General features: G+C 55.8%; 7 protein-coding genes across 7 annotated transcripts; 3 read left to right on the forward strand and 4 right to left on the reverse strand.

The window, feature by feature from the left end:
• Window positions 1-524: 524 nt before the first annotated feature.
• BKCO1_3100087 (phosphoglycerate mutase family protein) lies at window positions 525-1,536 on the reverse strand (the record flags this gene model as incomplete). The annotated part of the gene is made up of 3 exons (XM_020274366.1): window positions 525-866; window positions 956-1,306; window positions 1,483-1,536. The coding sequence occupies 3 exons, from the start codon at window positions 1,534-1,536 to the stop codon at window positions 525-527; spliced, it is 747 nt and encodes a 248-aa protein (XP_020129644.1).
• Window positions 1,537-4,671: 3,135 nt separating this feature from the next.
• On the forward strand, window positions 4,672-5,847 carry BKCO1_3100088 (zinc finger and btb domain-containing protein 48; the record flags this gene model as incomplete). The annotated part of the gene is made up of 1 exon (XM_020274367.1): window positions 4,672-5,847. The coding sequence occupies one exon, from the start codon at window positions 4,672-4,674 to the stop codon at window positions 5,845-5,847; it is 1,176 nt and encodes a 391-aa protein (XP_020129653.1).
• Window positions 5,848-6,548: 701 nt separating this feature from the next.
• On the reverse strand, window positions 6,549-7,385 carry BKCO1_3100089 (nucleoside diphosphate kinase; the record flags this gene model as incomplete). The annotated part of the gene is made up of 4 exons (XM_020274368.1): window positions 6,549-6,811; window positions 6,864-7,011; window positions 7,145-7,175; window positions 7,261-7,385. 4 exons carry the CDS (start codon window positions 7,383-7,385, stop codon window positions 6,549-6,551), a joined length of 567 nt encoding a protein of 188 aa, XP_020129652.1.
• A 204-nt stretch (window positions 7,386-7,589) lies between these two features.
• On the forward strand, window positions 7,590-10,675 carry BKCO1_3100090 (alpha-glucosidase; the record flags this gene model as incomplete). Its single annotated transcript, XM_020274370.1, has 3 exons — window positions 7,590-7,671; window positions 7,743-8,511; window positions 8,560-10,675. The coding sequence occupies 3 exons, from the start codon at window positions 7,590-7,592 to the stop codon at window positions 10,673-10,675; spliced, it is 2,967 nt and encodes a 988-aa protein (XP_020129658.1).
• Window positions 10,676-11,016: 341 nt separating this feature from the next.
• Window positions 11,017-16,623, reverse strand: BKCO1_3100091 (telomere end binding protein; the record flags this gene model as incomplete). Its single annotated transcript, XM_020274371.1, has 1 exon — window positions 11,017-16,623. The coding sequence occupies one exon, from the start codon at window positions 16,621-16,623 to the stop codon at window positions 11,017-11,019; it is 5,607 nt and encodes a 1,868-aa protein (XP_020129659.1).
• A 312-nt stretch (window positions 16,624-16,935) lies between these two features.
• BKCO1_3100092 (uncharacterized protein) lies at window positions 16,936-18,167 on the reverse strand (the record flags this gene model as incomplete). The annotated part of the gene is made up of 5 exons (XM_020274372.1): window positions 16,936-17,330; window positions 17,385-17,452; window positions 17,507-17,880; window positions 17,943-18,053; window positions 18,102-18,167. 5 exons carry the CDS (start codon window positions 18,165-18,167, stop codon window positions 16,936-16,938), a joined length of 1,014 nt encoding a protein of 337 aa, XP_020129660.1.
• Window positions 18,168-23,169: 5,002 nt separating this feature from the next.
• BKCO1_3100093 (amino acid adenylation domain-containing protein) lies at window positions 23,170-24,913 on the forward strand (the record flags this gene model as incomplete). Its single annotated transcript, XM_020274373.1, has 2 exons — window positions 23,170-23,191; window positions 23,262-24,913. 2 exons carry the CDS (start codon window positions 23,170-23,172, stop codon window positions 24,911-24,913), a joined length of 1,674 nt encoding a protein of 557 aa, XP_020129661.1.
• Between the last annotated feature and the right edge of the window lie 700 nt (window positions 24,914-25,613).

Consider the following 25,613-nt stretch of genomic DNA (forward strand, 5'->3'; position numbering starts at 1 on the left):
GGGGAATGAAGCCATCAGAAGGCCTAGTCCCCATAAGTAGACCCGGCTCCCGATCTATCATCCGCACCTTGGTGGCCGTATTCACCGTCGTCATCCTCCTCGTACCGGTCGTTATCCTGAATTTCGTTACATCGACGGGGGCCAGGTTCGCCGTCGTCTTCGCAGCCGCTTCCAGCTTTGTTGGCGGAGTTACGGCGCTTAGCGCAGCGAGTCTGGCAGAAATATTTGTCGGAGGTGCAACTTACTCGGCCATCCTTGTTGTGTTTGTATCTCAAGGCGGCGTCTCAAACGGACAGTAAGGATGTATATCCCTGGGTGCTCAAACAAGAGATGGTACTGGATCTCCTTCAAGTCACTGCGTCAATAACAAAAGTGCTCAAAGCTCATCTAAGGGCCACTTCTGTAGTCTCTCTTAACTATCGTCTGGTAGTGCCAAAAAGTTATTGAAGAAAAACACCGCAGCAATATGACTCTATCTCTAGATCTATAGTTAACGAGTAGTCAAAAAAAAAAAAAGGGTCTCCTCACAGCCTCGCCTCCTCCCCCGCAGCCATGGGGTCCACGTCACTTAGCACGTTGCGGTTCACCCAATCGGGCCTCGCGGTCTTGACATAGCCAGGGGCGCTCGCGTCGCCATCCAGGGCCAGCAGACTGCCGTCTCCGGTAAAGCCGTAGCGGCGGACCTCGCAGTTGCAAAAGCCGGTGCCCTTCTTGGGGTCATAGTCGGCCCAGTCCTCGATCAGGTAGTGCAGGAAGGCGCCGTGGGTGACGAGCACGACGGTCTCGTCCTGGCGGGCGCGCAGCCAGGTGCGGAGGGCGGCGGCGCGGCGCTCGACGGCGGGGAAGGACGGCGTGTAGATGCCGCTCTGTAGGCACGTGTTGTTAATTCACCTTTTTTTTTTTTTCTCTTCTCCTTTTCCCCTTCCAAAATCAAATCAGACGTCGTCGTACATACCTTGGAATTCCACCCCTCCTCGACCAGTCCGAAATCCGCCTTCTCTGCCACATCGAACCCCACCGCGTCCGCGTCCACCATGCCCGGCAGCGCGGCCTTGAGCTCCTCGGCGGGGAAGCCCGTGTCGCACGGGTTGGCGGCGACCTCCTGGGCCAGCGGCGCGAGCACGAACGGGACGTCGGGTCGCGCCAGGGCGGCGCCGAAGCAGTAGGCCGCCGTCTGGATGGTGCGCTTGAGCGGCGACGCGACGATGAGGGAGATTTTGTCGTGGTCGGCGAATTCGGAGCGCAGCGCGGCGCATTGGGCGTGGCCGAGCGGGGTGAGGTGCGGGTCGCGGAGGTGGTGGCGGCGCTGGTCACGCCGGGGTGCATGGTTAGTTTTGCGGGGGGAAGGGGGCGGTTTGATCAAAATGTTTGAGAGAATAAGGCCATTTTTCCTTTGGACCGTGACGAGGAAATTGGAGTGGATGACGGGACGTGGGAAGAAAACGGGCGGGGGGGTCGACGACTTCAGCGGTGGATGCTTACATTGACGTTGTGCTCGCCCTCGGCGTGACGGACCAGATAAAGCGTTGGAGGCATGGCGATAGTGGAAGGGGACTGTGCGCAGGCGTTGATTGCGGAGGGCGAGTATCAGACTGCCTCAAGGTAGATATGATTCTTTTAATGGTACGGTCCTTTTTTTTTTTCTTTTCACCGCCGACTCGGCTTCTTGCTGGTCGTTGCCGAACTAATAAAAGTCACCGCCGAAAGTGAAATCGATCTTTTGGATTTTGCTATTGCAAGATGTCAAACACAACTTGTTGCCCGGAGACATGTCTAGATAAATGGTACTAGTATTTACATGAAAAAGTCAATCACCGTCGGACGTTCCATATTCGCTTCCACATTAATTCTCAGTAACGCATAGATGGTCAATCACTTTCCGGCACCCGTGGCATACCGTCTCCCTCATCGGCTTCCCATCGACTCCGCTCCAAACTCTCCTCGGAGGTGACAAAGGTGTTCTTGTTTGCAGATTGTTGGTCCGGATGTATCGCGAATCATCTCCATGCTACCTGGTAGCGAGGAGCAGTCTCGTAGTAGGTCACTGGCTTGTAGCAGATAGCGCAGCGAACCGTTTCGTCATCAGCGCATATCTGACAACCGCGCGCCTCTCTCCATGCGTTGTCAGCACGGCAGTGTGTGCGGTACTCGATGGCTGGACTCTCGGCATATGGAATGGTGCGATGGTATCGGGCAGCTCTTCGAACTTCTATCGGCTCGGCGATGTAGTAGTCGCGACTGGCTGGAATGTGCCTCCGCTCGATGACGGCGATTTCAACGCGGCGCCTTCTTCTCTCCTCATACTCTCTGTGCTTCCGGGAGAGCGATATCTCTTGGAGCCAAAGACGCAGAGACATCTTCGGCTGGACGATTTGATGTTTTGGTCGTGGCAATGGACGGAACTGTGGATGCGATCTTCATGGTCGAGGGAGAAATAAAGGACAATTGATTGATTTAATACATCAAAGGAATTGCCATTGTTGCACAAGTGTGCTACATAGGGCTGATGCTGAGCCTCGTCGGTGCGCCACTTTATGCGCCTCAATGGCGCAAGACGTGAGCACTAACACGCTTGCGTGCAGCCTCTCGACCGGGAACGCTAAATTACAGCCACAGCGTAAGGCGGCTCAGCCACACCGGAAGACATGGGTGGTCAGACGCGAACTGGAGGGGCGGGGGCCACCCGGCACAGGTGGAGGCTGAGCTTCGTCAAAAAGTGCAAACGACATCATTCCAACCAGCTTCCTTCGCCATTTCTCGTTTATTGTTGGAATAAGCAAACTGATGCCGTATGACCTGGGTCGCCTGAAGGCTTGAGGACTGCTGCCTGAGACATTTCTTTTACCATTTTGCTCTTTCCAAGTCCCGAGCGACCACCCATGTCTTTTGCCTGCAATTCAGCCTCGTACTGGCCACGTCATGATTCTACACACAAAAAATCTCGTTCTTTTCATGTGACTAGGTCTTGGTGCATGTGAACTACGTGGAAAGTTGAGGAACATGAATCCTTGATCCAAGCACAACTGACTTGGAAATATTCTTCGTGTCTTATGTCTACTCCAATCGGCATTTCGGTGAACATTACCGTCAGGCTCTCATCCATAGACTTTGCTCAGCTACCTTTTGCTCAAGCCACGAAAAAGAAACCATCACCAAGGAATGTCATCGTTCTCTGTTGGTCGCCTGAAAACCACCGTCCGAGTGCTCAGCCGCATCTCTCCGCTCGCTCGATCAAACGATCACACGAGCTTTGCAGTTTTCGTAAACAAATACAAAGGTAGATGGATTTGAGTTTGATGGTTATGTATGCTTTTTTTTTTTTTTTAGTGTGAATCTATTGTTAGATGTTCTTGGTGTCTACCATAGACAAGGCAAGCGACCGGAAATAGGACCCCATCTGCGTGTATGTTTGTTCACAGATGACCTGATGACTTCGATGTTGTTTGCACAAGTACTAAGTGGCCTTTGACTGCTGTATAACATGCAAAACGTAAAGCATTAGCAGAGCCCTCCGCCGTGAAAGTGAATAACGTAGAATTACCCGTTGGAACCAAATGCTTCTCTAGAAGGATCAGCAGGTACATCAACCGTCAGTGGCAACAACTTCTACATTGTCAGACCTCTACAATCTCAAAGCACATTCGCATCGTATCCGAGTCGCTCATCGTCACTAGAGCTCTACCCGGATTTCTAAGCACTTAATACAAGGTCTCATCGTAGTCGAATTGAAAAAGCTTGGCGAGGTTGCCCAACGAGCCTACCTCTCCCTATTCAATGACTATCATGACACGCATAGTGTGCATCCTCTAGTAGAGAAGGGTGTGACTGGTCTATCAGTACTCGGTTTCTACTAGTTCGCCTCCCTGACTGTCCTCGTCTGTGGAGATCAAAGAAGAGCAAAGGTTTTTTGTGGACAGAACGTACGCTTGGTTGGTCATCTGTGAAGGCGAAGATGGCCCATCGTAAGCTTGGTATGGTAAAGGAGTTTTGGTGCCACAACACTTCAATAAAGTGGAATTAGGCATGGTTACGGGTCAGTTTGGCTATCAAGATCATGGGGCGATGGTGCTTCATATATTCGTGAACATTATGGTTGGCGTTTTTGTAGTCGAACGCCTCAGTCTCCACTACCGCAGGCAGAGCAAACTTACTACTCTCAGCCTCTTAGGCATCTGCGACATATATACGCTCAGCCTCAACGCTTTAAATCAATGACGAAATCAACGGTTTAAGCGCGCGCTTTACCAGCCAAATGACTTGTGCGTGCCTTGCCAGCAGTGCGGCACAGATGGCGTTGACCAATGAGATACCCAGCCCATGCGGCGCGTGTCGTGGCGCATGCGTATTGCCTGCCCCACAGGATGGCTCAGCGCACAAGAGAAGCTGAGGCACAGCAAGGCAGCAGAGTATTTTCCATCAGATCAGCTAGCTACTCATCAGATAAATAGGAGAATTCTGCAGGTACAGAACCACTTTCACTTTACCTCCATCCAAGCAGAATTTCGACCAATCATCTCCATCCATTTCTCTCTCACGATCCGCCTGTGAAGCACATAGTTTGGCATAGCTTTGGACATCCAGTATGTTTTCATCAACATATCACCTCCTACAAACCGAAAACTAACACTGCACTTCACTATTTAGCGACAACCAAAAACCTGTCGCAGAACCATGGCATTTTGCAACGTTTGCCAGAAGTCCTTCAAGACCGACCAAGCTCTCCGCCAACATAACGAAGACTCGCCTGCTCACCAGCCCGCCCGATGCGAGCCCTGCAACAAACAATTCCCGAACCAGGAAGCCCTCGCCCAACACGCCCACAACTCTCCAGCCCACAAAGGCACCCACACCTGCCAGCCTTGCCAACGCACATTCCCGAATCCGGTAGCCCTTGCACAACACGTAAAAGACTCCCCCGGCCACGCCTCCTCGCCTCCTCGTCCCTCGAAACCGCCCACCACCACCATCACCACATCCACATCAACGCCGCAGGCCACAACCCCGCCAAACACAGACCAACCCCACCGCCACCGCTGCAACACCTGCACCCGCACCTTCGCCACCCCCTCCGCCCTCCACCAACACGCCCGCGACTCCCACGCCTCCCCCACGCACCCTTGCCCGCACTGTCCCCGCCGCCGATCCTTCCGCAGCGCCTCCGCCCTCGCCCAGCACATCCGCGACTCGCCCTCTCACGACAACGACAGCAACAAAAACAAAACCGCCCCCCCTCCCACCACCACCCCCCTCGACGCCTTCTTCCACACCTACCCCACCTTCCCCTACGACCGCGCCCTCCCCGCCTCCGAGTCCTGGCGCCGGCTCTGCGCGCACATGGGCTGGAAGCGGAACGCGTCGTCATCCTCTTACTCCTCCTACTACTATAACGACAACTACGAGCTGTACGTCTCGGCGCTGCGGCGCGAGCTGGAGGTGTGGTTTGGCGGCGAGGACGATCTGAGGAACTGGCACGCGCTGTGCCGGGCGGTCGGGGTGGGGGGAGGGGGAGGGGCGGCGGTGGCGGCAACGGCGGGGTCGTCGGAGTCGTCGGAGTCGTCGCGGCTGCCCGATACGGAGAAAGGGTGTGAGCGCGCGTTGAGGGGGACGCACGTCAATCTCGTTGATTTGGTGGGGTGGGCGCGGCGGGAGGAGGTCGAGGGGGAGGGGGAGGCGAGCGGTGGGGACACCATCCAGGTGTTTGGGAGCGTGGGGGCGCTGGCCAAGTACTGCAAGAGGACGGGGAAGTGGTTCCCTCTGGATGAGGTGGCCGAGGCGGGCGAGAATGGGGACGGGAATGTGGTTATCAGGCATTTGTTGAGGAAGTTGAAGATGAAGACGTGGCTCTAAGCCTTGGGTTGCTTTCTTCTACGCTCTGGGTGTCGTTTGGTTGATATGGCCGGCGTGTACCCGTGGAGTAGTGCATAGCATGACTGGCCAGGAAGCTCTGCACTTTCATGTGACACGATGGCAATAGCAAACATATCTCTTACTTGAATTTATACTGGATTGAACTGTTGCACGACTTCTAACCTATGATAGTACCGGTAGTTAGATTCTTTCGGTTTCAGCTTAGAGGCTCCAATTGCTTTTCAAAAAACAATAGGCTGCAGCACGGGATGCAGCTGGGCCACAATTCAACATCGAGGGCCAACGGACACTGGCCCAAGACCGACCTCGACTGCTTCTGCTGGTACAGGACCTGAGGTTTTGTCAGCAACCATGTTTAAGATTGATTTGAGACGATATGATTGATGTGGTGGTTTGTTCTCAGAGTGTGAATGTTCTCAACAGGATGTTCAGACAGGGATAAACTGAATGAAAAATAAAAGCTCATCATTGGTGGGTGTTGACGGGAGTGGAGGTATGTAGAGAAAGAACTGATCACGTACCTTGATTGGCCTGGAATAGCTTGTGCCGGAGCAGTAGCTACATTAGCCAAGTCTCTGAGTCACGAAGCGCACTTGCACAGCTGTTGTCAACATGTATTTTTTTCATGTTCTAGACAGCTATCGAGTTCATCAGTCGTGCAGCAGCCAGGGGCGAGCCGCTTATTTCTCGTAGATCCAGGAGTGCTGGGCCTGCTTCCAGCTCTGGACCTCCTCAGGCTTGAACCAGAGGGCAATCTCCTTCTTGGCGTTCTCGACCGAGTCGGAGCCGTGGCAGACGTTGCGGCCAACGTCGATGGCGAAGTCGCCACGGATGGTGCCGGGGGCCGAGGCCAGGGGGTTGGTGGCACCGAGGATGGCACGGCCGGTCTTGACGACATCACGGCCCTCCCAGACCATGGCGGCGACGGGGCCGGAGCCCATGTCTGTTTAGGTGTCAGTGTGCGTCGAGTGGCCGAGCGTGGGGCGGATACGTACAGGCAATCAGACCAGCGAAGAAGGGCTTGTCCGAGAGGTCGGCATAGTGCTTCTCGAGGTGCTCCTTGGAGGGAGTGGTGAGCTTGATGGCAGCGAGCTTGAAGCCGCGGTTCTCGAAGCGGGAGATGATGTTGCCAACAAGGCCACGCTGGCGCAGAGGTTAGCTGGGATCTACAGGGTCTGGAGCGGCGATCATGGTGTTGGAGAGCGGTCCACGGCGGCATTGTGCGACGTGCAGTGCGCCTGGCAGGGCATTGAGGAGCGGGCGAGCTGCAACGTACCTGGACACCGTCGGGCTTGACGGCAATGAAGCTGCAACGACGGTTAGCTTCACCGCTCGTACCCCTCGACGAGGGATCCCGAGCTCTGAACAGCACGGCGTGGCGGGGTGACGTACGTCTGCTCGGAAGTCATGATGGCGGATTGGGAGTGGTTGGCGGCGAGGAGGTGGCTGCGGTCTTTGGGTCCTAGGTGCTGGAAGATGGGAGAGGAGAAAAGAGCAGGGGGAGGATTGTTTTGCATCTTTTGAAGAGGGATGGTGGGGCTGGGCCTTTAGCGCCGGCGGCAGCCAACGGGGGATCGCTCCGCAGTCTCTGGGCCCGTCACGTGCAAGCCAAGCTCTCCGCCCGGGGAAAGCTGTCATCTACACGCTACCACCTGACAGCTCCCCCCGACATCGCCGCCCCAGACCTTGCTGCATACGGACTGCAGCCTGGTATCCATACAATGTCCGCCGCAACCGCGCCCCGTCGCTGGGCGGCCCTTTTCCTGCTGTTTTCCCTTCTCTGCGTCTTGTTTACGCCCGTCGGTGTGTAGCTGCCGTCCGAGAGCTCCCAGAGCTCCGCCAATTGAGAGAGATCGCTGACAGCCAGCCCCCAGAGTGTGTCAAACACGAGCTCTTCAAGACCTGCAACCAGTCCGGCTTCTGCAAGCGCAACCGGGACTTTGCCGACAATGCCCAGTCTCTGGCCTCCACCTGGGAGTCCCCCTACAACCTCGACCCCGCCTCGGTTACCTTCGCCAAGGGCCAATTGACCGCCACCGTCCTCAAGAAGGTCAATGGCCAGGATGACGTCCGTCTGCCTCTCACCGTGGCCTTCCTCGAGTCCGGCACTGCCCGCTTTACCCTCGACGAGGAGAAGCGCCAGAAGGGAGATATTGAGCTGCGTCACGACAGCAAGGCCCGCAAGGAGCGCTACAACGAGGCCGAGAAATGGACAATCGTCGGCGGCCTCGAGGTCAGCGCTAGTGCTGCTATCAGCTCCGAGGCCGAAGCCGGCACCACCAAGGTCGTCTACGGCCCCGCTGGCAAGTACGAGGCCATCATCAAGCACTCGCCCTTGGGTGTCGACTTCAAGCGCGACGGAAAGACCCAAGTGCAATTCAACGAGCGCGGCCTTCTGAACTTGGAGCACTGGCGGCCCAAGACCGAGAAGGAGAAGAAGGAAGGCGAAGAGGGCGCGGCCGAAGAGGCCACTCCCGAATCGACCGAAGATGAGAGCACCTGGTGGGACGAGTCTTTTGGTGGAAACACCGACTCCAAGCCTAGAGGCCCTGAGAGTGTTGCTCTCGACATCACCTTCCCCGACTACGAGCATGTCTATGGTATCCCCGAGCACGCCAGCTCCCTCTCGCTCAAAGAGACTCGGTAAGCCACAACCACAAACAATATCAAGCCTCTGTTGACCTTTCGCAGCGGTGGTGACGGCGCCTACTCTGAGCCCTACCGTCTCTACAATGCCGATGTCTTCGAATACATCATGGACAGCCCCATGACTCTCTATGGAGCCATTCCCTTCATGCAGGCCCACCGCAAGGACTCCACCGTCGGTGTCTTTTGGCTCAATGGAGCTGAGACCTGGATCGACATCGTCAAGGCGAAGAGTGCTGCCAACGCCCTTAGCCTTGGTGTTGCCGGTCATACTGATACCAAGACCCACTGGATTTCTGAAAGTGGTCTTATTGATGTTTTCGTCTTCCTCGGCCCGGAGCCCAAGGACGTGATCAAGAGCTACAGCGAGCTCACTGGCTATACTCAACTGCCCCAGGAGTTCGCCATTGCCTACCACCAGTGCAGGTGGAACTATGTCACGGATGAGGATGTCATGGATGTCGATCGCAAGTTTGACAAGCACGACATCCCCTACGATGTCATCTGGCTTGACATTGAGTACACCCATGAGAAGAAGTACTTCACCTGGGACCCCATGACTTTCCCCAAGGCTCTGGAGATGCACGAGCACCTCGACAAGCATGACCGCAAACTTGTTGCCATTATTGATCCTCACATCAAGAACGTTGCCGACTACCCCATCATCGACGAGATGAAGAGTAAGGATCTCGCTGCCAAGAACAAGGATGGCAACCAGTACGAAGGCTGGTGCTGGCCAGGTTCGTCCTATTGGGTCGATTGCTTCAACCCTGCTGCAATTGATTGGTGGAAGAGTCTTTTCAAGTACGACAAGTTCCTTGGCACTGCCCCGAACACCTTCATTTGGAACGACATGAACGAGCCGTCCGTGTTCAACGGTCCTGAGACTACCATGCCCAAGGACAACCTGCACTTCGGCAACTGGGAGCACCGTGACGTACACAACATCAACGGCCTGACCTTCCACAACGCAACCTACGAAGCTATGATCCAGCGTAAGAAGGGTGAGGCTATTCGTCCATTCGTCCTGACTCGTTCTTTCTACTCGGGTAGCCAGCGACTTGGCGCTATGTGGACCGGTGACAACCAGGCCAATTGGGACCATCTCGCAGCTGCGATCCCCATGATCCTGACCCAGAACATTGCCGGCTTCCCCTTTGCTGGTGCTGACGTTGGCGGTTTCTTCGGTAACCCCAGCAAGGATCTCCTAACTCGCTGGTACCAGGCGGGTGCTTTCTACCCCTTCTTCCGCGGACACGCTCACATCGATACCCGTCGCCGTGAGCCTTATCTCGCCGGTGCGCCCTACACGGAGATCATCACGCAAGCCCTTCGCCTGCGTTATTCTCTCCTCCCCGCGTGGTACACCGCTTTCCACGAAGCCAGCGTAGACGGTGCCCCCATCATCCGTCCCAACTACTACGTGCACCCAACCGACGAGAAGGGCTTCGCCATCGACGACCAGCTCTACCTTGGCTCAACCGGCCTCCTCGCCAAACCTGTCGTTACAGAGGGTGCGGAGAGCGTCGACATCTACATCGCTGATGACGAGCCATACTACGATTACTTTGACTACACTGTCTACACCGGCCCGGGCACCAAGACCATCCCCGCACCGCTTGACAAGATCCCCTTGCTCATGCAGGGCGGTCACATCATCCCGCGCCGTGACCGCCCGCGCCGCAGTTCCGGCTTGATGAAGTACGACCCCTACACGCTCGTCGTTGTGCTGGGCAAGGACGGCACCGCTTCGGGCGAGCTGTACGTCGACGACGGCGAGACGTTCGACTATCAGCAGGGCGCGTACATCCATCGCCGCTTCCTATTCGACACCACCACGAAGGCTCTCACTTCCATCGATATCGGTACCTCTGGCGCCAAGACCGCGGCCTACCTCAAGGCCATGGCCAAGGTGCGCGTCGAGAAGGTCGTAGTCGTCGGCGCGCCAGCCGAGTGGGAGACCTTGGAGAACGCTTTTGTCAGCGAAGAGGGCGCCAAGGAGAGCCAGCGCAGACGCAAGGCGGCTCTCAGCTACACCAAGGCCCAAGGCGGCAAGGCGGCATTCGCGGTGGTTAGGGATCCCAAGGTCAGCATTACCAAGGGATGGAAGATCGACTTCGGTGGCGAGGCGGCGGATGAGCATCACGGACATGCCCATTAGATATGGGTCTGAGCGAATCGGTGAGATAGATGAGTAAGACCTGTAAAGATGTTGGTGGGGACGAGGGAAAAAAGACGAATCACGATAGATACGAGCGCACCTTTCTTTAGTTTTGTGTATACAGGATGCTTGGAGAGAAGAGCGACGTCAGAAGAGACTGAAGCATGATTTGTGTACATGATTTTCCTTTACTCCCGACTCATTTTTCATAGCGCCCGAGAGCAATGTGCAACCATCCCATTATCCAGACACAATCCAATGCCATCTTTGGCACAAGGTCACGATAGCTACGCAATGCCACACGAACAACAAATCATCAATTTCTCTACCGAGAGCGGTGGTCATAGAAAGCTCCGAAAGATGTCCCTAGCCGAGGCGATTGCCTCTTCCTCTCGCTTCGTCCCTTCTTCTTCTTCCTCCACCTCCCCTCTCCCTTCCACCGCGCTCTCGCTGATGTCTTCTTTCTTCCCCTCGTCTCCCAAGCTTCCACCCTTCGTCGCTCCTCCTTCTTCTTTCTCAACCCTGACATCCTGCCTACCAGCAACAACAGCAGGAGTAGCAGCAGCAGAACCACCGCCACCACCGCCACCGCCGCCACCGCCGCCACTAATCCACCACTCCCTCATCTCCCGCGCACGCCTCCTCTCCTCATCGCCATACTCAACCGGCGGCCCGTGCACCTCTTCCTTCGTCGCGCCGCTGATAGGATTATAGTGGCCACGATTATGGCGACGCTGTAGCGCCTTCTTGTCATTGTCATCGTCGTTGTCGACCAGTCCACCAGCATCCACCCCATTTCTGTCTTCCGACGAGCCGCCCCGTAGCTGGTGTGGCCCCTCTTCTTCCTCCTCCTCCATCTCCTTCTCCATCTCCCCCTCCCCCTCCCCCTCCTGCGTCGAAGGCACGACCGCGCCCCAAAGCCCGCTCATGACATCCGCCCAAATCGGCCGGGTCGAGTCCTCGATGGTGCTCTTCCGCTTCTGTTTCTTCTGCTGTTTCTTTTCCTCTGCCTCGCCATCGTTCTTGCTGGCCGACTGCGACTGCGACTGCGACCGCGACTGCGCCTGCATCCCCCCCGACCCATACCGAAAGACGCACCAAGCGCTCTCCTCGCCGCTCACCAGCATCGCGCCCTTCTTGCTGCTCTTGGCCGCGAAGCCGCGCAGCAGCACCGCGTCGCCGACGTCGAGCTCTGGCAGCGCCGCTTTCCACGGGCGAAAGACTTGGACGCGGACGGCGGTGGTGGCGTCGGCGGTGAGGGCACCACCGCCCTCACCGCCGACGCCACCACTACTACCACCACCATCACTGAGGTCGAGCAAGCTCGCATCCGTGATGCTGAAGATGGTGTGGTAGTCGCGCGGGCCGGCGGCGGCGCGGACGGGGGCTTTGTTGGGGCGGGTGCAGACGGCGAGGACGTCGACGAGCTGGGAGGGGGAGTTGACGTACGGGCGCAGGTTGGCGAGCGAGGTGAAGTATGAGTACGTGGTGCGGGTGCCTTGGGAGAGGGATTCCTGGAGCTGTTGTTGGGAGGGGGAGGGATGAGGCGGCGGGGACGCGTGTTTGGTGGCGGCGACGGGTTTCTGCGACTGGTTGGGCTCGATGAGGGTAGTTCCATCTGCCAGTTTGGGTGAGCCAGCCATTGTGGCCGAGGGTTTCTGTGACTGGCTGGGCTCGATGAGGGTCGTGTCGTCCGTCAACTTAGGTGAGTGAGACAATGCAACAGCGTTGTCGGCGACAATGGTGTCTTGACTGGGTTGTTCGACGCTTGGTTGAACAACGGTTTTCGTGTCCGTTGCTTGAGAGGCGCTGGGACTCGAGTGCGATGCTTGCGTCAGACGAGGAGTGGGTGGGAGATGATTGCCGCCACGTGCTTCTTGCACATCAGGCTGCACCTGGGATGGTTCCCAGCTGGCCTCGGTGGTATACTGGCTCGCTTCGGGGGTGAGGATGCTGCTTTCTTGTAGAGGCTGGGGACGGTTTGCTGGTTTCGCCGGATCAAGAGCGGGCTCAACCGGGGGTGACGACCGCACGGCTTCCAGCAGCTCATGTTCCACCATCGGAGTTTGGCGGGTATGAGCTGCGTCATCAGCGATCTGAGACTCATCGGCGAACTTGTGCGGCGAAGCCGCAACAGCTTCAACTTGACTGCCATGCACAACCTCTTTAGATGTAATGGGAGACCGAGCCTGCACGGTCTCTTGGGACTCGTCATTTCCTATTGATTGCGTGGTCTGCTCCTCCCTCATAGTTTCAAACGGAAATTGCGAGGTTCTCATGGCACGTAGAACGCTTGAATCGTCTTGCAGCATCGAAGAAGGTACAGGGCCAGCCTTGTCGAAGCTGTCTTGAAGAAGTGAGGATTGCCTGCTTTGAGTTTCTGGCTCTTGGGACGACTGTTGGCGTTCGCCTGTGTTGTCTTTCTTCTTAGCACCCCATACAAAGCCAAGCTCAGGAAAAGGAGAGGAGGAGCGATCCGCAAGCAAGTCTTCATCTGTATCACTTTCCAGCTCTTTCTGAAGTCTGAGATTCTGGGCTTCTTGCGGATCTTCAATAGAGCCTTGAGCAGCACGTGGAGAAGTGTCTGAGGTCGGTTCCGTAGCAACGGGAGTGATTGGGCTAATAGACGGCCGCACTATGCTTTCCTCCCGAGTCCGCTGCTCCGTTTGAGAAAGGTCACCGAGGATTTGACTCGGCCCTAAGCCAGCGGACGGCTCGAAATCTTGGGGTGCAAGGCCATCGGAAGGAACGGATGGCGATGACGGCCTTTGAGTCGAGATTGACGCATGGGAATCCCACTCGCATTCTGAGTCCTTGACTTCGATCCTTCTACGTCGCTGAGCAACACGAGCCGCAACCCCGGAAGCTCCTTGTGACGCACGCGGCGTTCGTGATGTCAGGGAGGAACGAAGGCTGCGCTTCTGGCTCGTGGACGGCGTAGACGTCCCAGCCAAGGAGACTGTCTCAATCGTCGACTGACGCGTCTCACGGGGATGAGAAGGCGATTCCTCTGTATGCTGGCGCGTCTTGCGTCGTGTTTGCGGAGTTTGGGGGAGACCAACAGAAGAGCTCAGATTTGCCTGATTCAAAGGTGGTTCATCTGCCTGTGAGGCTAGCCGAGTAGGCTTGGGTTCTTTGGGCAAGGCAGTTGTTCCGGCAGTTTTTGTCTGATCGTCAGTTTGTCTCTGAATTTCAGTTTGCCTCTGATCGTCAGCTTGCTTCTGATGAGCAAACGGCGAAGCTAATCGCACATCCGTAGATACGTCAGCAAACGACCCCTCTGCAACCTCGGAACTATCGCTTCCCAAATCAACAATCTCTACCGCTGATGAAGCCGGATGCTTCACTGCATGGAAGGTGAATGGGTCGCGCATCCGCTTTTGTGGGGTACTGGTAGGCGTTTCTTCAGTAGCTCTGGCTTCGTTTTCTGGCCTGGGAGTATATTCGCCCTCGGAGGGGGTTGCAGCCATGGCATCTGGCATGTCCCAATCGTCATCCTCAAACGTAGGCAGAGGCGTATCCGGCAAATGATCCACAGCAGGATACATGTCCGGTTCCTCTTCAGGTGCATGCTTTTCTGAATCTAGTATCAGAGATCCGTGCTCTTGATCAACCGGTTCTCGTGAACCTGGGGTACGCAGGTCTTCGTGTACTTTCGACTGCGCAACATCATGGACAGATTCTGTTCTCTGACCACCCTCGAGCTTGGTACTTTGACGTGAGTAGACATTCGTGTTGGTCTCAACAGGAGGACCAGTAGCGGACATATCAGTCTGAGTTTCCTGCTGCAAATCCACAATATCGACCTTGTCATGAGAAGCCTTGCGAGGTGCGCGTACGGCGGATAACACCGAGCCATCCAGACCGAAGGGATGAGATATTGTCTCACGTATGTTCAGCTGAGGCTCCTCCTGAGGTGCATTGGGAGCTTGCTGTAGCATTCGGGCCACTCTGTCAGTTTCATGATCCCCAGGTTCACTTTCCGCAACTGTCAAGGCCTCCTGAGATGCCTGAGCAACTGACATGGCTGTAGCTGGTCGTATTACTTGGTCTTCTTGCTGTCCCAGGCCGACATCAGTGATACTTGGAGCCTGTTCAGTGAGCGAGTCAGGGCGTGCATCCATATAGGACGACGGTTCTGTCGCACTCGGGAAAGGGGATGGTAATGGTAAAGCTGTTGAAGTGACCGGTTGCAGCTGTGGAGTAGATGGAGCATTGACAGGACCAATGGGCGGCGTTTTTGCGAGAGTCTTCGATGTTGCATCCGGTAATGACAAGTGCAGTACAGGTGGGGGCATGATAGGATCAGCGGATACTGCAGCGAGACTAGACGAAGGAGCTGCCTCCGATACGACTGCTGCCTGGTTTTCTACATCGGCAGACCGCGGCTCTGTTGGTTCGCTTTGCTTTCCTTCTACCAGCGGAGACGAAGCAGCGCGATCCGCAGGTTGCCCACGGGGCGTATTGACGTCTCGAATTGCGTCACTTGCAAGCTTTTCCCAAGCTTCATGGCCCTCGTCTACGCCAGACTCGACAAGTTGTCCCAAGGGTCTGGAATCAATGGGTTGATTCGGTCGTCGTTGACTGGGTGCTCTTATCGAAAGCTGTTGGTCTTCGCTCGTGTCTTCGTCTGTAGTAGACAAGCGAATAGGCGCTGACTGAACTCCGTCATCACGCCTTGCTTCTAAACCCTCATTTTCGGAATGTTCCGACCCTCGTTCTCCGGAGCTCATGTCGGCGGAACTCATCTCAAGGACCTCAATGCCATCCTCATCCGACTCCAGCTCTGTATCTCCGGCGGATTCCTCAATGCGTACTGATGCTGCAGCACTTGGAGCGGCTACATCAGTGTCAGTCACCACAGACGGTAGTGATTCGGCATCTGAATGTCCCTGAGTATCTTCAGCATCCTGTAATGAGAAATGCGCAGCAAGCTCATCTTGTGGCTCGCCCGGGAAGGCATCTACATCTGTGGCCTCTCCCTCGCCTTCATAAGCCTCTTCAAGATATTGCTCATACAAAGCGTCATCTTGTTCCTTGATGCTGTCCGGCAAGTGTTCCTTTTCTACTGGACGAGCGCCACTGGGCTCATTGCGGAAGGACTCGGGCACTAAGACTTCTTCTTCGTAGGCTTTAGGCTCGTTAAGCAAATGTGTTGCAGACTCGGGTGTCTCGGGAAGTGCAGGAGCGTGCGGGTCGGAAGCGAAGACCCTTTCGCTGGGACTAGCAAGACCATCTTCGTCTACAGACATGGCGTCACCCTTCTCGGGAGAAGGCGTCCGGGCGGCATAGGTCCAAACGCCAACATTTCTGAAGGATGTTCTCCTCCTCTTCCGGCTCTTTGATTCATCCTCATCTGCAAAAATATCGTAGTCTAAGAGCGACTCGCCCGAGAGGCGGCCGTATCTCAGGAAGGCGGGCGAAGACCATGTGTTGAAGCGCAATCCCTCAGCGCTGAATCTGCCGACAATCTTGCTCGGAGTATTGAGGAGAGCCTCCTCTTCGACCTCGACTTCTTCCGGCTCCGGGGTGCTGCGCTCAACTTGGATGTTTGCGAATTGCTTGCCGTCGCGAGTGACCAGCATGGCCAGGCTGTCTCTGAAACCCACTTCCCAGTCGACACTCTTCCCCGGGGTGCGCACAACATCCTCTTCACCACTTGACTGCAGCCATTGTACACCGCCGAGCTTCAGCACTACTCTGTCTCCAATCCCGAGTTGCGACGTCGCAACGGCGTAGGCGGCGTCTCCAAAGAATTGGGCGCGGACTTGGCCGCGACGGCGGCGCAGACGGAAGTCAGGATCGGCGAGAAGTAGGGCGCAGGTGCGGGTTGACGAGGAATACGGCCAAAGGATGGTGACAACGGCGGTAATGGACTTGGTAGCTGGGGCGGGCAAGGAAGGGTGGAGGGCTGCGATGGGGATGCGCTCGGATGCGACGGACGCCATGGCGGCGTGGTGATGCAGGTCACTGCTGACGGGAAGCAGACGGCATGGCGGACGAAAGTGTTGCAGCACGTTTTCACGTTGTCGTGCGAAGGAGTGGCGCGGTAGTAGCGGCAGTCGCGTCAGCGGAGGGGTGCTCCTGCCGGCTATGTCAGGCGCGTGCGCACAGTATTTCGGGCTGTCCATGATGCGGAGCCCACGCCTTCAACGGCCTCAGGCTTCGACTCCGTGCGACGAACTCTGCATTCACATCACGCAACCACGTTACATATCTACGTACAGTACAAAGGCCGACCAACACTTCCCGCAAGTCGCTCATTCTCCGAAATCACCCGACTGGAATTTCGGTGGCCTTGTTGGCGAGATGCAGGCAACACTGTCGTCCCTGGTCCAATTCGCCTCTACCACCGACTGCTTTGTCACCAAGATGCTGTGAGCCTCTTGAGGCGCGGGAATAGAACTCGCTGGCCTGGATGCCGAGCACATCGCATCGTGCCTTGTGCCCCAGCTCCAGTTCTGCACCCAAACACTGGGCCCAAGCGGGCTTTCGGGAATCGTGGGCAACCGCATGTTTCCCTGCGACGGGCCAGCCGTGTCGACAAGCCACGGAAACACTTTGCCCAACAGCGGCTTCATGGCCATGAGCGACGCGCATATGATGCCGACATTGGCCTCGATCGCTGACCAGATGATGGCCGAGATGCCTCCCTCTGGACGCCCTCGGTTAGCATGCCTCTGTACTTTACACCCTGCTTAGCACCCACCTTCTGCGTTGCCTGCCGCAGCGTACATCTGGACCAGCGACAGACGCAACACACTGACGATGCAAACGCTGCCACGTACGTTAGCGGGACCGCCGACCAGGCTGCTGACAGGGCACTCTCACAATCCACCAAGCGCAAACACGGCCGTCAATCCAAGCTTTTGCTTCAAAGGCAAATGTAGCCTCCTGAGCAGCGGCATTGGGAGCAGCCAAACGACGAAGTCCATTGCTATCCCAATGGAAGATGTTACCACCCAGTATGTCTCTGGGTCCCTGCATGTTCCCGGCAGAAGAGGGTTCCAATATCTCGCAACAGGACGGCACATGAATATGCCACCGAAGAACCCGTATAGCGCCGCCCCGAAGACCACGACGAGAAGTGCCTTGCACAGCTTCTGTGCCCAACTTTCCTGGAAGAGTCGAAGGTATTGGAGAAGAAATGACGCCTTGGTCGCATTGATGAGGATCTGATATAACAGATTGCTGCAGAGAACCAGCTGCCGAGTCCCAAGCGTCAGACGGGTCTTTGTGTTTTCCCTACAGGGTCAAATATCCTTACCAGCGCCAGCTTCGACACGTTTTCTGCTTCCTCTTCCCACTTGTGACCAACCATCTTTAGCGCAACGGAGACCTCGCCGCCCACTACTCCAGTCATCGTAATGGAGAGCATCTGGGCCTCCAGTCAGCATGGAACTCGAAACTAGTCATGCCGACTTACATGAGAGGAAAGAAGGACCCAATCCTCAAGCTTTGGTGACCGCGAGAGGCACGCTTTCGAATACATTCTCAACGACACGGTAATAGTCGCGAGGATCGTGAAGAGCAGTGCCGGCAGCAGCGCATGCCATCCTATCTGGACTGGTTCCTCGGCCTGCACAAACGGTGATTTTCGTTCCACGTGCGCGTACAAAAGCGGCGAGACATCTCTGACGAAGAGGCTGCGATGACGATGGAGGGGCGGTTCCCTTGGGCTCTCACCTATCATTTCGACCAGCAGAGACTATACGGCTGGCAAGGGCAGGTCTGGGGTTTGAGAACAGAAACAGGCGAGAGTTCCTTTCCAATGCTGGACGCGATGCTGTCTGGTTAAAGAGCGCACCCGTCCGGCAAACAAGCAAAAGGCCGTCTTGCAAAACCTCCATCATCAAGTCCTCGATCCATCCCTGGTTTCCGTGTCTTCTCAGAAGCAAAACACGTACCTTTTACGAATAGACTCTGGAAGTTCCCATGGCGCACAATGTCCGCTACCAGCGATGACCAATGAGACGCCGCAACCGGATGGCCCATCGCATCGTTACGCAAGTCTTTGACGTTAGCACAGTAGCTGCTGGCGTGTGAAGATGAAGACTGGTACAGGTGAGCGAGGGAGGACTTGGCACCCTCACAGCGGAAGGAGATGGCGAAGTTCTTGACAACAACAAAGACTGTGGCCAGGGCTTGTGACATCAGTCCATCTCCTTCCCATTATCACGGAAAGGCTATGACGCAGGGTCCTCTTACGAGCTAGGTGGCCCACGGGGCGGGAAACGTGAGCCTTTCCTGCATGTCGAGCCTCCCGTCACAGCGGCCGCGTGAAAGGCACGCTCGCCAACTCACGCAACGATGGCACCATTTTCGGGTGGCTGCATTCCACAGGAACCTTATCACCCAGCGAAGAGCGTGCGCTCATCCCTATAGGGAAAAAGACTCGCGAGGAGCAAGGGACGATCTGATGCGCCTGCTGCCTCGGGCTAGCGCCCTGGCTATTTCGGCTCGCTGGCGATCTGCCGCCTCTGCTCCCCGGTCACCCGCCACCAAGCAGCCTCGACACGAACTCAAGTAAGTGGCCAGAGAAGGAAACCCCTCATGCCGCACCAGCCCGAAACAGGATGCTGTCCGTGCTACCTCGGATTCAACACGAGCACGTCGAGATAGCATCCGGACAAGCTACAAGCATCAAAACCGATGAGGCTGTAGAGGCACGACTGTTCCTGCCACCAACATTCCCCTCACCATTCTCACTGTTGCCACTTGGTTAGATTTTCAGTGCTGTGACTAACGCTCGTCGATTATCATGAAGGACCTCAGCACAGATAGTGATCGAGCTGATGAGGAAGGCGAATACTATCTTGGCCGCTTCGGTGCTCGCCACGGCTCGTAGATAATCCTTGCTAGCACGACAGCACCCTTACACACCTCCCCACATCAGCATAATCGCGAGAGTAGCCCTCTCAACACAACCGAAGTTCCCCTATACAATTTTCTCTTGGCTGGTGACGCCGTCGCCATCTCGGTGCCATACAGTCTCCGCGGAAGTGCCCATGTTCTTCTCGCCAGGTCGATCGTGCTTCCAACACATCTTTTCGTAATTACACCCACAAGCGAGTCTGCAGACACACAGCACCATTGCCACTATGTAGATCAAGGTAAGATAAGTTGCCCGTCAAATGGGACAATGCAAGAAGTCGAGAGAAGCGGCTAGCCACACATCAACTGACGACACCACTGGGGTCCATGGAAACTTATGAGGCAGACGGCATTCGTAAAACCTCGAGTCCGGGCTTTCTACGTAGGAATCGACCAGCTTTTTTGCGTCACCCGAAAGGAGCAGCGGAACAGCGGTGCCAGGCTTCGGACGGATAGACGACAGCGGGGTCTTTTCGCTATCCTGGGAGGTTCTGGACTGAGTCCGTGCCTCTGTGGTCCGTCACTTGCCCAATATTCTCCATGGCCGTAACTCGCAGCATCTATGCACGGCGCTACATCCTGGAAGCGATCAACGGCATGAAATCAGGATTAAAGTTTTTAGGAGGTTCGCGGAATTACGTCAAAGCCGGCAGAGGATGCAGCAGATCAATACCCAGCGGCGCCATCCGATACTCGATGCCTTCCCAAACCACGCTTGCATATCAAAACTTCGCTCCTCACCCCTGCCACCTGGCTTCGACGATAGCTGCCATGGCTTTGCACAGTATCGGCTAGCCCGTAGCTCATGGTCGGAGCTGTCACCGCTTCTTGTCGCTACTAGCAATACTCCAACCGCCAGATAGGAGATGCCCTTTGTAGCGATGGACACAGTAGCGTATGCAGGGACAGCTCATCTTTCATCGCTATCGATCACACGGGCGCTACAGCACCAAGTGCAAGTGGCAATCACAACGGCGATCAGTGCTGATGATTTCATAGCGGTGGGGCTTGACCGGGCAGATTGCCTTCTGTATCGCCCATTTCAAAACGCATGCACGCGAGCGGAGTGTACCATGTGTAACTCAAATCATGTTCAACAACAGCCCTAGTCGTTTGCGGAGCGATCGTCTATCCTTATTGTTCCTTCGCTGCTTCTTGACGAGCCCCGGCAATTTTGCTGCCAACCACGAGGCCGATAAGGGTCCAGAACAGAATGCATGGGTTGGGATCCATGGTCGTGCGGAACCGGGTTGACAGTTGTCGTGCTTCCGCTGCACCGGTTGTGTGACGACGGATGCGCGGACCTTTGCGGCAAAAAACCAAGGGTGGCCGAGATGGTGGTCTTCCAAATAATGGGAGTGTTTGTGGCTCGCACGGCTAGGTATCAGGTGAAGACAGAAAAAACAACAAAGCCAGATGCAGAGCGAACCAACGCCGCCGATTGCAAATACTCAAAAGAGTATTCACACACATCCGTGGTATGCTGATCTACGCCAAGCAGCCACAAGCACCCTTGTACTCTGCGCGGTGGGTGTCTTGACGTTTCTGGGAGCTCTGTCCGGGTGTCTTGGCGCGGCGGCTGGGGCTTTGACGTCTCCGACAACGGCGATGATCTTATGTGGACACAAGACCAACAACCGCGATTTTCTAGAGGGGCGCTCGTGGCCAATGCTCGCGCCGACTACCTTGTACTGGCTCGCCAAGCTTTGAGACGCCAAAAGGAAGGGTCGAGGGTTGAGGAGCGAGGAAAGGCTCGTGTGGGAATGCTCCAGCAACAGTGAGCACCTCTGATGAAAGCCGTCCCGGCGGCTGGAAAAACGGCAGAGCGGCTGGCCAGCGGCGGCTGTGTGCCTGTGAATTTTGCAGCAGCGCCGCGGAGGAGGACTGGCCCCCGCGTTGATCATCAAAATGGCCCGGACGCTTCCATGTTAGTCGGCGGCCAGGGACGGAAGGGAAGGTGCGACGCGACCTCGCTAAATCAGACGTCGAGAACCCACCTCGCTCGCTTTCTTCGCGCTGCATGCCTGCCCACCGTCGTGTCCATGGCATGTGAAGTTCCTAAGGCTGCATCGGCGATACCTCCCATCGCTGGACCACTGGATTCCTCCCTGGACTCTGGGCCCGGACGCCCGTTCTCTTGGTCACCTCATCCCGCACTTCTGCGGCAGCTGTCCCGATGAGTCTCACTCCCCCAGCGGCTGCAACTGACGTTATCGAGAGTTGATGTGGACCAAGATTACGTTTAGTAACATGGTAGCCCAGCAGCCCAGACACGCAACCACCACCGCCTATCTAGTCGGCCCATTATCATGTTTGATCATCAAATTACTCGAGCATATAGGCTCTGCTCCTCCTGGCTCTGCAGGGGGTATGCCAAGGGAATCTTCTTCTAACGCCAGATAACACATTCATGGTGCTATGCCATCGTGACGCATGAGAGCTTCCATCGCAACCACCGGCTGACCAAGATACGCGTCTGCTTTCGATGGAAAGAGAAACCAAAGAGCTAGGAGCTCCAGCAACCATCAGAGAACTCTCTGTGATGAGCTGACGGAAACCCCACGGCGAGCGGCGAAGTGTCTTACGAGCTCAGAAAGCATCGAGTACCGCCTGAATAGCACCAGGAATCGGATTTCGACGGCACTCCGCATCGCCAATCGCCAGGGTTATTTCCCGACGTCTTCGTATCGACATCCACCGGCATGGTCTTATCACTCTCGAGCCGACCAGATGGAGGACTTGGCCAGTTGGATGCCAGCGCAGGCCAGATGTCAACAAGATGACATAGGCATTCGCCTTCAACTCAAAACGTCATACTTCTCAATCCAGCCTCGATCGACTTGGAATCACGCGAACCATCGAGAGATCGCTCCTGCTTCCAGTCCTGTGAAGACGGGTTGCAGTGTTCTGAGCAGCCAAAGCCATGGACTGACGTTATCGCAGTCATGCATCCCAACTCAAAGTCCCGGCAGTATGGAAAGGTAAGGAAAATCATTAGACGAGCGTGGGACGTGCGCGCGTGGAAACAAATTGTCTTGACGCTCTCTCGCCTACGCACGCTGAGGAATGTGGAAAACGGAAGGACGGCAGCGCTGTAAACAATCGTCTTTTTCCAGGAAGCTCAAATCACCATGGCCCACCTTCCAATATCTGGGCCGCTGCAACCCGCTAATCAGCAGCCTGATTGAGGTAGACTGCCGATCACGAAATGCCAAATAGGGTATGGTTCCTCTCTTTACTTCTTCCCTTCCCCCACGTCACGATACCTATTTCCGGCTTGAGCTCCCGATTGCCACAGCTATCGCCTCTACAACGCGCCACATTGACTCGTACGCCGCTGTATGTCCCACTCTGTGCCCACTATTACCATCAAGGGTCCTTGATACGTTGGGGCTTCTTGGTCTTGCTCTGCTGCTATAAAGCACTCTCTTAAGTGACCTCAATGAGCCTCGAGTCGCAATCAAGGCCACCCACTCTCAGCCTCTCTGGACCATTTTGCAGAGCACATTGATGACTCTTTGAACACGAACTACTCAATTCCTCGTAGCGTCCCCGACTTTCAGGCTACGCCCGCATCTGTTCATATCACCATCTATCACAACCGCTCTCCAAATTGGAATATGTCAAGACAACATACTTCTGGTGAGTCCAATTTTGTATTGCCAAGTTCGACGTGGCAGGGAGCTCAAGGGAAAAACTAATGAATTGAAAGACAACGACACACCGCCATTCAGCAGCAAGTTCACTGAAGGCGAACGTCCTGCAAGCGCTCATGTATCGGCCCACCATGAGTCTCCAAGCTCAACACACGGGCCACTGACGGAGCTCGCGTTGGCCAGGTCGTTGGCGAATGTCGACGTTCGCCCCGACTTCGAGCACGAGCCAAAGGACTTCCAACCTTTTGACGAAGATGCGGATAGTTCTTCCGCTGACAACAGAGACCTCGAAAAGGACCATTCTTACCGTGATTCGGCGGGCTCCTCTTCGCTGGCCCCTACAGCAAAAGCATATGACCCCACTCAGTTGCTCGAGCTTCCCCCGCAGCGCGGACCGCGTCTATATCGCGACTTCAGGTGGCGATTCTTCACTGTCTACCGTAAGATATACACCGTTGTTTTTTTGCTCAACCTACTCTGGGGTGTCGTCGGTTTCTATTTTGCCGGTTTTGGCGACAGCGTTTACGACTCCGGCAAACTTGCTTCCGACTCAGTTGCAAGCGCCGTTGCTGTCAATGTCATGGTTGGCATTGCCGTTCGCAACGAACACGTCATAAACATACTCTTCTCGACGTTTATCGCAACACCTCATTGGACGCCGCTCTGGTTACGCCGTTCCTGTGCCATGATTTACAGTTACGGTGGCTTCCACAGCGGCTGTACTACCGCCTCGGCGGCGTGGTACGCCATCTACACGGGTGTCGCCATTCGAGAGTACACCAGCGGACGGCAGCCTTCCCCGGTATTCGTGATCCTGTCCTCCATTCTGCTCTCGCTCTTCGTGGGAATCATCATCCTGGCCCTGCCAAATTTGCGCCAAAAGTACCACAATCACTTCGAAGGCATGCACCGCTTCGCCGGCTGGACCGTCCTAGGCATCTTCTGGGCGCAGCTCATCTCCTCGGCCATCCTCGGAGGCCGAATGATGAACAAGGCCCCCGGAATCGTGCTCATCACCTCGTCCGCGTTTTGGTTCCTCACCACGGCCACCCTATTCGTCATCTACCCCTGGGCACGTCTCCGCAAGTATCCCATCGAGGTCGACAGCTTGTCCAACCACGCGATCCGCATCCACTTCGCCTTCGGCCGACCCGCGCTCTGCTCGGCGATCCGCATCGCGGACCGGCCGCTGGTGGAGAACCACTCCTTCGCGACGATCCCACGACAGGACGGCAAGCCTGGCTTCTCGGTCGTCATCTCGTCCGCGGGCGACTGGACGCGGCGCGTGATCTCGACGCCGCCGAGGTCTCTGTACGTCCGCTCCGGGCCCAACCAGGGCATGGCGGCCGTCACGCGGCTCTTCAGCCCGGTCGTGCTCATCGCCACGGGCAGCGGCATCGGACCCTGCCTCGGCTTCTTCGTCGGGCGCCCCGGCCACGACGTGCGCGTCATCTGGAGCACCAAGAACCCCCTCAGCACGTACGGCCCCGCCGTGCTGGACATGGTCACCGCGGCCGATCCCCACGCCCGCATCATCGACACGGACAAGACGGGCAGACCCGACATCGTGAAGCTCGCGTACACGGCGTATCGCGAGGCTGGCGCGGAGGCGGTGTGCATCGTTTCCAACAAGAAGGTCGTGGACATGGTGGTGTTTGAGATGGAGAGCAGGGGAGTGCCGGCTTATGGTCCTATTTGGGATTCGTGATCGCGATATCGGTGGTGGCCTGGCCTGGTCAGTTTCGTCATGCTCTCTTTTGCTCTACAGTCTGAAGGTGGGTATCTTTTTTTTTTCTTTCCACAAGCTGTATATGTCGCAATCTTTACGGATAGGTATTTCTCATTTCATCTCGCCGCTTTTTGCTTGTTTGTCGGCAGGCTTTCTTTCGTTTGTCACACCTGTCAATCACGCACCCCTGTCAACTGACGTTGAAATGGAGTCGTTTTGGCTTGGAGGGATCTTTGTGGAGACTGTGGACTTTGAGTTGTCACTTTTGGTTTGCTTTTTCTCCCTTTCCTCTTTTTCTTGCTCTTTTTTATTTTTTCCTTCTATTTCTGCTGCAGCCCTTTGAGACAATAGAAGCAGGAAAATCGCACGCGCGCACGCAAGTCGGAGCACTGCAGTTTATTCTTTGCGTTTTGTTTCTCATTAGTTACCTGGCTCGTAAGTTTCGGTCTGACAAAGAGCAAGTTGGTAAGGAGAGGGCGAAAATGGTGAGGCGCATTTGTATCGCTGGAGTAAGCCAGAGACCATGAGGATCTGTGGTACTGTGTCGTAGCAAGAAGGTTGCAAAAGGGAGGATCGGAATCTTACCGGCGTAGACATCATGCAGCTAGAACAGTCAGTCTTTTTTTTTTTTTTTTCCAATGCCTAACGATCTGACGTTTGCTTACGACTATTCGACCAA

The sequence above is a fragment of the Diplodia corticola genome (assembly GCF_001883845.1).
Source record: "Diplodia corticola strain CBS 112549 chromosome Unknown scaffold31, whole genome shotgun sequence".
Lineage (NCBI taxonomy): Eukaryota > Fungi > Ascomycota > Dothideomycetes > Botryosphaeriales > Botryosphaeriaceae > Diplodia > Diplodia corticola.